General features: G+C 36.5%; 1 protein-coding gene across 2 annotated transcripts in view; it reads right to left on the bottom strand.

Moving 5' to 3' along the window:
• The window catches only part of EPHA6 (EPH receptor A6), an 867,849-nt gene that overhangs the window by 692,105 nt on the left and 163,209 nt on the right, over positions 1-12,535 (bottom strand). For both annotated transcript variants that reach the window (XM_042998967.1, XM_042998968.1), the window contains exon 3: positions 3,656-4,319. In XM_042998967.1, coding sequence (XP_042854901.1) covers positions 3,656-4,319 — 664 coding nt within the window. The remainder of the gene's footprint in view (positions 1-3,655; positions 4,320-12,535) is intronic.

Below are 12,535 nucleotides of genomic sequence, written 5' to 3'. Positions count from 1 at the left end.
ATAAGGAAGATGAAAATAAACAGAGACAGGGGAGGGAAGGAAGGAAGGAAGGAAGGAAGGAAGGAAGGAAGGAAGGAAGGAAGGAAGGAAGGAAGGAAGGAGGCAGGGAGGGATGGGATGACTCAGAAGGCAAAGCCAGAAACCATAGAATGAAACTAAGTACCACAGAGAACCAATCCCAGGGAGCAGAACTGGGCTCCAATCAAAGAACATTCATTACCCTCCCTTATTATAAGAGATCTTGACAACATCCAGCTGTATCTCAGAATCACAATGGACCAGTAACTGCTGTGTTCCCAGCCTTTAGGAATGGGAAAATCTTTTACAATTATCCTGTCCCTATCCCAATGTGTTCTGTGTAAGGAACGATAATTTATCTTTTTAGTTCTTATTTCTCCAGATCAAGAGGAACTTGAGCTATGAAGCTTCATTTACGTCTGGAGCTGGTTTTAACAGTGCTCTTCTGGACTTCAACATGATGCCATAATGGAATAAATGTTTGGGAGAATGTGGGGTTGTGTACATGAAGGAGAGACACTAATCTTGAGAATCCAGAGAGTGGACTGTGATATACTGTCACATTGCCAGCTCCCTATAAACATATTTCCAGGTATTCACCCCCTTGTGTTATTACCCCCTCATATACCCACTCTTTACCTGCCCATGTGAAAAATTCCCTCTTAAGGTAGCCACCATACTGTAAAATATCTTAAACTAGATTCTTAAATGATGGGACAACATATGGAAAGGAACTCTGGAAGGTAAGAGGTTGTCTTAGACGTTCCAGCTCTGGTCAACCTCAACAGCTGAATTTAGCTGCACTGCTGACCTCTGCTTAACCTACAGCAAAAGAATTATCCTGTTGAGGCCTGAGAAAACATAAATCAGTGTGGTTTTGAGCTAATACATTTTGGGTTGTTTTATCACTCAGTAACAATAGATAAGTAAAACATAAGGCTTATCAGTATTTATCTCTACCAACCTACCAAAAGTGATTAACAGATAAATACTCAAAAATGTTAATAGCTCAAATCAATTGTGTGTGTATATATGTATGTATGTACACACACACATATACATTATATATGTGACCATATACTTCCTTGAGCTATGGTTTTATTCATATAAGTTCCAATTAATTTACCATTTAGTTTACATGTAATTCAAAGATTAGGTTGTGAAATAAGTTGTTGACAGATGGCAATAGAACCTGATAAAAATTATTATCACAGAAAATAAAAGGGCAATGCAATGCATCAAAACAGACACTTATATAAATACTCTAAAATGGAGACTGGTGGTAGTACAAGATACCTCTCTCTAAAAATGAGGTCTCTGCATCCACTCTGACTTCCCCTGTGTTTTTAAATAGCAATTTATTGTATTTAATTGGAACAAGCATATGTGCATTTTTTAATATTTCTCTATATACTTTGTCATGAGTTGATGACAACCAGTACTTTATTTATGGATAAGGCAACTGTGATTTCAAAGTTAATAAGCCATGGATTTATAATTCAAGCTTAATTCTTCCAATTCCTGCCATCCACTACAAGATGATGAACATTGTACTATACCCACTCTCCTGCATTTCTACAATCAAATAAATTAAAATAAAGATAACAAGCTATAAAAACAGATGAGTCTAGAAGTAGCTCTACATAAGCTGATAATGATTATCATTTGTCCAAAATCATCCTTATCTAACAACTGGAAGAGTTTAAGGTATATAAATAAGAATGAAATTCACAGAGCAAACATATTAACCAAAAAAGAATCTAGTCATCAATAATTGACACTACCTTTTATTCTGTGATTAATGCCACAAAAATACAAATATTTAATAAAAGCTAATCGCATAAATCCTGGGAATTATTCTTCACGTATTTTAAAATCTTTATTATTTTTACCAATGAATGACTAGTTTCTACCTAATTTAAAATGTGGTAAAACTACATGATTAGTATCAGTATCCTCAGCACTTATTATCCCCTTAATCCCACTAATTATTCATCTATATTAATCTTTCTTTAGTTTATTTTCCAACATATAGAAATGTTTATAAAATTCCTTCAAAGAATCATTTCTGACTATTCCATTGTAAATCCTTGTTATGGGTAAATAAAAATTTGGAATTAAATCTATATTGATAAACTTCAATGAAACATCTTTTAATAATTAAATAGTGGAAGAAACCTGGTTCATGCTTTACAAAAAATATACCACAGATTCTATACAAATGTTTTTAAACAACCAAATAAAATCATTAGAACTGACCAGAGTTAGTGAACTTTTGAACATTCAAGAACCCAAGTGTTTTATAAATAGATAAAACCTTTAAAAATACACACATGGGGCACCTGGGTGGCTCAGTCAGTTAAGCGTCTGACTTAGGCTCAGGTCATGATCTCTAGGTTTGTGAGTTTGAGCCCGGTGTCGGGCTCTGTGCTGACAGCTCATAGCCTGGAGCCTGCTTCAGATTCTGTGTCTCCTTCTCTCTCTGCCCCTCCCCTGCTAACAATTTGTCTCTCAATAATAAAGAAATGTTAAAAAAAATAAAAAAAAAACACATATATTTCCCATGACCCTTACATGCATACAAGTATGTTTTTTCTTATTATCATCCTTTTTAAAGAACATGAATATACCACAAAAAAAGAAATCACTAAATTTAATATGGTACTACAGAAAAGAAACTTATAAATCACCTACCATCAAGAGGGAAATATCTGCACTATGTTAATACTTATCTACAATAATTTTATTTCTATATTTATATTTTGATTATAAAATCTTAATCCAAACACAATTGATATATATTATCTTTATGTAAAAATTGTTAATGTATAAATTTATTAGGTTAATAAGCCCTTACAAAATGATTTATATATAAAGAAAAAAAATGTTCTACCTTGAAAATTACAGGTATTTTATTATCATAACAATGTGAAAGGTATGGCTTTAACTTAATTACCCTTGTGTGTGTTAATATTTCCTGACAGATCTTACAGAAATATTATTATTACAACTAAAAGGTAATTTGTTATATGGTGGAAAACTGTATTTAATAGTTTCAAAAGATAAATTAAGCTCTAGTATAGTCACTACTCAATCACCAAACACAACACCTGCATAAACTATCCTATATGTTTTTGTAACATATATGTGAATTTATCACTTATTTAAATATAAGTTCATTTTCTCTATGTACTATACAATTACTATCAGTAAACGTGAGAGAATTATTTTTAAACTATCTTTAAATGCCACATTCTCTATAGGTCATCATTGAGCAAATGTTGAAAGTTGAGCAAATGTTCATTTTGAATCCCTTTTGGTTTTTGTTGCTGCTATTAATGTTGCTTTCCTTTATAAAAATTTGGTGAATACAGCCATTCATATAGTTTAACTGGTTTACTGAATTCAATATGGAGCAACACTTGTCATGGTATACAATTTATTTTATATTTTCATATATCCTCTCCAGGAGGAAAAGTAATAAGAAACTATCTTATAGTTAATAATTTCTTGCACAATTAATTCTACCAGTAATAGCATTTAAAAATTTATCACTTGAAAATAAATGTATAATAAATTTACCTTTTAAAAACATTATTTAAATGCATGATAAATTATTTGAATGCATCTTTCTTACCGTGACAAGAACCTTCAATTTCTTCATATCCTGTACTGCAGATACACCTTCCAAGAGGAACCAGCCAATCTCCATCAGCTCCACAATATAGTTTAGGAGTGTCACGCTCTTCTGCACTCTTCACACAAGAACCCCTTACTTCAACCAAAGAAGAAGAATCAACCCTTGGGATGGTGTCAGGAAACATAGCCAAGTTACGGACAGTGAAGGGGCATTTTTTGTAGAAAACACGGACAGAGACCAAGGCGATGCATGCCCCAATATCTTGAAAAGCCAAATAAAATCCTTTCCTTTCTATAGGACCCACCTCACGAATTTCCGTGTTTAGCTTCAGGATACGATCACCCAAATCCATCTGGGTAAAACTTTCATCAGCAGCAATTGTGTCAATCTTTGTATACTGGCTTGGCTTGAATTTAATTCCATGGGACTCATCTGATTCCACATAATACAGATTAAATGTTTCTTTGCAAGTCCCCAAAACCCATGGGATGCTGTTACAATCCCTTAATGTAAACTTCATTTCCACATAAATTTTCTGAGCTGCGTCGCGGGAGATCCAGTTTGTACGAAGCCAGTTGTTTTGGTTTGGTTCCATTACATTGCATACCTGGTACGTGTGAATGGGCCTATTGTGTTCATCCATTTCAGTGATGGCATCCCACTGCAAGAAGGAAAAAAAAAATTAAGTGATTATAAAACCACAGTGGTTAAGCAGATATGATTACTTCTGATATTTTCAGTTTTAGCAAAGAAACATGAATAAAAAGGATACAAATGAAGCTATTCAAACCAATAATGCAGCAGGATTTTAACCATGAACCTCTGGTTAAGAATGTAGGTTCTGAAGGGTGCCTGGTTGGCTCAGTCAGTTGAGCGTCCAACTTCAGCTCAGGTCATGATCCCATGGCTGGTGAATTCAAGCCCCACTGGTGGCTGGTGAATTCAGAGCCTGGAGCCTGCTTTGGATTCTGTGTCTCCCTCTCTCTCTGCCCCTCCCCCACTCATGCTCTGTTTCAGTCTCAAAAATAAATAAACTTTGTTGATCCTTTTTTAAAAAATTAATAAAAATCTCTAAGTATCTTGAAGTAAATTGGCATCGTCCGCATTTACACATATAATATTGATAATTGTACATTATAAAGTTAGGTTGTAATTGTATTTTATTTGTATAGAAACAGTGATAACTTTCAATAGATTAAAAACAAACCATTCTGTTAATTTTATAGCCTTTTTGGAAAAACATGCTAGTTATCATAATTTCTCATTTCTATTAATATATACTGGAAATAATAAACTATTTTCTATCATGAATAAGTATTTTATTTCTTAATACCAGACTTCAGTGATTTATAATATGATTATTTAACACATTCTGTTTGCAGTTTCTTACTCTAATTGGCAGTAGAGAGTCACTTAATCAAGATTCGTTGAATTTCAATTAGTAGTTTCTAACAGATTGACTACTTTCTTCAGTCTACAGGACAGTTATGACACTTAAATGTCTTCAATATCTACTGTACATTTCCATGAAAAAAGAATTATATTCTCAAGTAAACTTAAAAATAATCTGTATCTGAAATTTCATTTACAAGTTGCTAGCTTTAAATTGAGAGGATACTATCCAGAAAAAACAATAAGTTCCTTTGGAACTGTGGATATAATTTTGCAAAACACCCCTGATAAACATAGGAGTGATCCAATAATCTCATAAAGATACATGCAATTACTCATCTAAATGATTTTCATCCTAGCAATCATGGGTCTTATGTAATTCTTACATTTGAATTTAAGGCAAACAAGCATTATCATAGCTCATATTTAAAAAATATTTATTTATTTTTGGAGTCTGCAAGTGGGGGAGGGTAGAAAGAAGGGGACAGAGGATCTGAAGTGGGCTCTGCGGTGACTGGCTGACAGCAGCAAGCCTGATGTGGTACTTGAACTCATGAACCATGAGATCATGACCTGAGCCAAAGTCAGATACTCAACCGACTGAGACATCCAGGTGCCCCTCTTATAGCTTATTTAATAAGCAAAGTAACCATTTTGAATATAAGCAGTGAAGCAAGATGCAAATAATAAAATTTGTGAAATATCAAAAGCAGTATCTAAAACTCCAAGCATTTCACCCATTGGAGAGCCTCTGAGGGTACTCAACAAATGATTATTCTTATTTTAGATAATTTCTAATAAGAACTGATTTTGTTTCTCAGGAAATACATGTCTATACCACATCCTGAACTTTTCCATATAGAATGACAGGGCTATATTCTCAATGAATTCTGTTTAAATATTACATCTTAAAACCTTCACACTGTATCTCTTCGTATTAATAAAAAGTATTAATCATGGTCATCACAACTACTCCTAAAATATGAAATTTAACTAAAATGTCAAAAATGGCCTCTTGTGACAAAAATAAATTCTGAAATCATTTTATATCTTTATTTAAAATGTGTTGGGTGTGGGGGAAATACTTAGATGGAAAGAAAGGTCAGGAATGAGAAGAATGTAACATACATTCACTGAATTAAAACTGAGCTGAAGCAAGGGATAAGGAAATGACAAAATATACATGGATAATGAAAAACGTGGTTCTTCTCAAAGACACTGCATAAAGATTCTTAACAAAATGGTACCTCATTTTCTCGGCTAAATTTGTGATATTTGATGGTCATTAGTGCTTTTTCTTTCTTTTATTAAAAAAAAAGTCAGAATTAGATTTGAGTACCGAAATAATTAGAACAGATCAATTGCTAAATTCTATCTTATCTAAAACATTTAAAGTAATTGAAATTAGATATTTAAATCTGAATCTAACTAAAACTATAATATAAATTCAATATTGGTATACCTAAAAGATTATGAAGTTTACTAAAAAATATAAACATTAGCAGATATAGAAATGGTATGACAATTTAATCATAATATAGCCTTCAGAAATACTGCATTTACACATAATTATATTTGCATTTATGTAGTTACGTAATCTTTTTGTTATAATTTTCAAGTGTTAAGTAAGACCTCTAAAATTGTGGGGCCCATAGTAAGAATGGTAGTATGAGGGCTCATATAGCATGCGTCTAAATATGTTAAAATGATAAATCATTCTTTAAATCATATCAAATTCTAAGTATGTTCTTTTTGCCTACATTGCAAAGATACCTTCATAAAAAGATGGAAGGCCAAGTTCAAATTTAAAATACTTGGCTTTTGAAAAAACTTTTGGGATTACATCAAAATAAAAAGCTTCTGGACAGCAAAGGAAACAACCAACAAAACTAAAAGACAACCTACTGAATAGGAGAAGATATTTACAAATGACACATCCAGTAAAGGGTTAGTATCCAAAATACATAAAAAAAAAGTATACATCTCAACATCAGAAAGCAAACAAACAATCCAGTTAAAAATGGGCAGAAGACATGAACAGACATTTCTCCAAAGAAGACATACACATGGCCAACAGACACGTCCTCAAGATCACTTATCATGAGGGGAATGCAAATCAAAACTACAATAAGCTATAACCTCACACGTGTCAGAATGGCTAAAGTCAAAAACACAAGAAACAAGTGTTGGTGAGGAGGTAGAGAAAAGGGAAACCCTTGTGCACTACTGGTGGGAATGCAAACTGGTGCAGTCGCTGTGGAAAACAGTAAGAAAGCTCCTCAAAAAGTTAAAAATAGGGACGACTGGGTGGCTCAGTCGGTCAAGCATTCGACTCTTAACTTCGGCTCAGGTCATGATCTCACAGTTCATGAGTCGAGTGCCCTGCTGCCAGCATGGAACCTGCTTGGGATTCTCTCTCTCTCTCTCTCTCTCTCTCTCTCTCTCTCTCTCTCTTTCTGCCCCTCACCTGAGTGTATTCATGCATGCACAAGTGCTCTCCCTCTCTCTCTCAAAATAAATAAATAAATTTAAAAAATAATAATAATAAATAAAAATAAAACTACTCTGTGACCCAGTAATTGCACTACTGGGTATTTACCCTAAGAATTTGAAAACACTAATTCGAAGGAATATATGCATCCCTATTCATTATTTTTTTTAAATGTTTATTTTTGAGAGAGAGAGAGAGACACACACAGACAGAGCATGAGCGGGGGAGGGGCAGACAGAGAGGGAGACACAGAATCCGAAGAACGTTCCAGGCTCTGAGCTGTCAGCACAGAGCCCAGTGAGGGGGCTCTAACCCACTAGCTGTGAGATCATGACCTGAGCTAAAGTCAGACACTTAACAGAGCCATCCAGATGCCCCCTGCATCCCTATGCATTATTTACAAAAGCCAAACTAAGGAAACAGACCAAATGCCCATCTATAGCTAAATGGATAAAGAAGATATGGTATATACAATGAAATATTCAGCCATAAAAAATAATGAAATCTTGGCATTGGCAACACAGGGATGGATGTATAAGGTATAATGCTAAATGAAATAGGCACATCAGAGAAAGAAAAATACCATATTCCACTCATATGTGGAATTTAACAAAACAAATGAACAAAAGGGGGGAGGGGAAAAAAGACAAATCAAAAAGCGAACTCTTAACTGATGGTTACCAGAGGGGAGATTGGTAGGGTGATGGATGAAATAGTTGATGGAGATCAAAAGTAAACTTAATCTTGATGAGCACTGAGAAATATACGGAACTATGGAATCATTACTGTACACTTGAAAGTAATATAACATTGTATGTTATCTACACTGGTATCTCTCCATAGAGAGACTGCCCTTAACTTTAACCAATCCCACTTCTAATTCCTTCCCTGACTCTAGCTCTTTCCCACACCATGAAAGTCTTCACATATGCACATATATACAGCATCCCAGCCCTCAAGTCCAAGCTGTGCCCCTCTCCTGTTACAAAAAGCTGCCAATTTTGGCCTTCCAATCAACTCAGGTTGAACATACCAGTGGCACAATATACCCACCGGAGGATGGACCCCAACAAGAAGTCATTAAGTTCTTTAAAAGAACTGAGATCCTGATGAGGGAGCATAAGGCCAGCTGACAGGCTGCAAACATGCCCCTCCCCCCAGATAGGATATGTGTGATATTCCTCAAGCACTCCTGGCTGCCCAAGAACAAAGGAAAGAGGCAAAATAAATGGTTATCTGACTCTCTCTCTCTGTCCCTCTAATAGATGTGGGGGCTTCTCGCTCATTCATTTCCTGGTTAATGGCTCTAATGGGAGCCACCTGTGGTTAGTCTACCCCAGGACAGGGACTTTAAGGAATATTACCAAGCAGAACAGCTGCTGAAACTCCCTTTGTTTTGGGAAAATTCCGTCTTCTCTGGTCTGACATGGACTGCACATTTCCCACTTGTTGGTGGAAAGGAATACAAATATGGTGTCTGCTCCTCTGTCTGAACTGAGGAGATGTAAGACTGGGAACCCTCTTTCTCACCTCCTGGTGGCATCTCACCTCTTCTGCCTCCTACTGTTTCTGCATCACCTAGGATGTGGCCTACATTACTGATTCTATACCATCCTCCACCTCCTCATTCATTCCTCCTCCCACCCTCTGTGTCAAGGAGGAAAGAGCACCCACTTGGACCGCCCATTTCAGATTTTACCACTGGGATTCCAGGTAAGAACTGACCATAGGGAACAGACTGTTTTTTAAATGGATGCAGGTGGAACATTTTGGTGTTTAAGCTAATTTAAGTTTGTTGGTCTAAGATAGACCTATCAGCATTAAACATGAAACTCTTATTATTCTTATCCAGGTTTGCTGAAAAGTCAAATAAGCTTGTGTTGTCTCTTGCAATTTGTTAGCAAAAAGGCAACTTAAATGATGGTTAATTCTGTTGCAAAGTTTTCATGGGTAATTGTTAAGATAGCTTTCAGTCTTTGGTAATCTGAAACTTTAAAGTTTTGCCTGCATGATAATTGGGATTGAACTCGTTGAATTCAATGAATTTTTGAAGAATTCTTCAAGAATTCTTGAAGACATCTTTGGTGCAAAAAGGTGATTTAATTAAAGCACGGGGACAGGACCTGTGGGCAGAAAACAGCTGCCCTGGGACCATGATTATATACTGTGGAGTTGGGGGAGGTAAAGTCCAGGGGAAGTTTCCAATGAGATTTTCATAGGCTAAAGAAGACTCCTAGGATACTGGAGGTCTAGCTATTGTCAAGCTAAGGTTTTCCCTCTAGCAAAGCATTAGCATTAAGTAAGAAGGGAGTTCCTGCAGAAAAGTTTTACTCTTCCAGCCTCAAGTATTTGTCAATGGGCTGCAGGTTATAAGAAAATTTACTTCTATCTGCCATTTCTTTCTGCCTTTGTTTCCCACATCACTATGAAGGGTCATGATCTTGGGGCTCCAGGAAAAGGAGTCTATAGGTTTCTGGAGATTAGGCTCTTTGATAGGATTGCCTTTTTCTTGTGATTTACTGATTTACTAAGATATTTGTAAATAGATGGAGACTCACGACCTGCAGGACTATGATCTCTATCAGTTAACCATTTGTTTTTCCCCTTCCCTTTGTTCCTGGGCAGCCAGGAATGCCCTAGGAATATCACACATATCCCAACTTGCGGGGGGGGGGGGGGGGGGGGGGGTAGTGTTTGCAGCCTGTCAGTTGGTCTTATGCTCCCTCATCAGATCCTACACTTTCCTTCTGTACCACACTGTAGGGAAGACCCCAGAATTCCTTGCTCAGATGGCTTCAAGTCTTCTTGCAAGAAGAAGAATGAATAGCAATTAATATATAAGATTAATCTACATACATACACTTATTAGCAACTGTAACTGTACCACATATGTTCAACGGGTAGAAGTTTTTGCCCCTATTTAAAACAAACACACAATTTATTCTACAGCTGTGAAATATTTAGATGTACACATACCTGGAAATTGTAGAAATTACAAGATGAAAATATGTATCAAACCTGTTACTAATTCTGTTATTTAGTTGGTCAATTCTGTCAGCTGTTTGTTTTTACATAATAGATAACCCAAAATATTATGACTCCTTAATCTCATGCTGTTTGTAAAAATATTTTCATATAGGACTTGAAATACCAATATATAAAACAGTTTACTAATATATAATATAGAAAAGAGCTCAGTACCACAAAAAATAAACCATAAATGCTTCTGCAAAGTAAAGTATTTTGCAAATTGTATCTGTTCTTATGGCCTGGACAAGTAGAACAGAAAGTTTCTTTTTCATGTTAGTTTTAAAAGCCCTTTCTTTGGATCAAGGAGTAGATAGATAACTTACAAAATGATGAGTGGAAAAGTTTTTTAACTTGGGAGTATTCATTCTGCTCAGTGAATTTTGGTTAAGCAAGAATCAGTTGTAAACCAAAGGGTTCTCTCTTTTAAAATCTTCAAGGGCTGGGGCGCCTGGGTGGCTCAGTCGGTTAAGCGTCCGACTTCAGCTCAGGTCACCATCTCGCGGTCCGCGAGTTCAAGCCCCGCGTCAGGCTCTGGGCTGATGGCTCAGAGCCTGGAGCCTGCTTCCGATTCTGTGTCTCCCTCTCTCTCTGCCCCTCCCCCGTTCATGCTGTGTCTCTCTCTGTCTCAAAAATAAATAAACGTTAAAAAAAAAAATAAAATCTTCGAGGGTATCTTGGATTCACTAATTCCTAGGAGAAACTATTTGTATATTGAATTTATATTTATCAAAGCTTTTTTACAATTTTATTTTTTACAAATGTTTACATTCGTTTCACATCAATCCAGTAAAGCAAAACAAATATTTTCATTTTCATATTACAGATAAGGAACCCAATACCTAGGAATTAGTCCTTGCCCAGTGCCGCATGGACCAAGGACTGAAACTGAAAGGGCGGGCCTAAGCCAGCCGACTCCATCTTGTTCTGTGTCCTTCACCTTGACCATGCATCCTCTCCTTGAGTAATCCCCCATCACCTGCCTAACAGGACTCGGACCCTTCCCCAGCCAATCGGCTGAGGCCACAGCCATTACTTCACCAACTGTCCCTAGGCCCCAATAAAACCTTTGTCCTTTTAAAACTCGCTCTCTCTCCCTGGTATCTCACCGCTGCCTCCGTGCAGGTAGGGGATTGAGCTCGAGCTAGCTCGAATAAAGGCTCTTTTGCTTTTACACGGCCTCGGCTCCCTGGCGGTCTTTGGGGATCACGAATTCTGGGCATAACAGAAACCAAGCTTTCTAATTTTATTTTCCGTATTTTTGTTTTGATGGCATACTTACTGGCCTGGGAGAGACTACCCCTCCCAGGGCTAGCCAATTCTTAGAGACAGCAAAGGGGCCTGGGCCTTTGCATTTGAAATTATGTTCATTTGCATATGAAAGCAACCAAACTAGAGTTTATAGCCCCAGCTACTTTCTTATTTAACTCTGGTACCAAACTAATATTTCCCCTGCCCTAAATTATCCCAGAGCTTTATAGATGCCAGGCAACTAGAGAGCACTTCTATAGTCTAAAGCCCACAGAATTATACTAACCAGCTAATCCTAAACTGTTTACCCTGCCCTACCTTGCCTTTCCCACAGAAAACCCAATAAAGGCTCTGGCTCAGGCTTTTCCCTCACCCCATCTTCTGCCACTTGACCAAAACTTGTCACTTCCCCTGTGGCCCTGTGTGGCATGTGGTTACTCCTTTACTGAGTCCGATGAATATAATAAACTTTGTTTTTCCAAGTCTAGTTCTTGTTTCCCCCAGTGGCCACATGGACTTCACCATACCATATCCAACATTAACATCCTTAGAACAAATAGTCATGGATCCTGAGACATACTTCCTGACAACCCTTCAGAGGACAACTGATTCTTAACCAAAAGCTTTCACTGAGCAAGATGAAACTTCAAGTTGCAAAGCTTTTACTATTCATTACATATAATTCATATATCCACTCCTTGATCTAAAAAAAAAAA

Source organism: Panthera tigris, chromosome C2, assembly GCF_018350195.1.
Source record: "Panthera tigris isolate Pti1 chromosome C2, P.tigris_Pti1_mat1.1, whole genome shotgun sequence".
NCBI lineage: Eukaryota > Metazoa > Chordata > Mammalia > Carnivora > Felidae > Panthera > Panthera tigris.
This window is presented reverse-complemented; position numbering and strand designations above follow the sequence as displayed.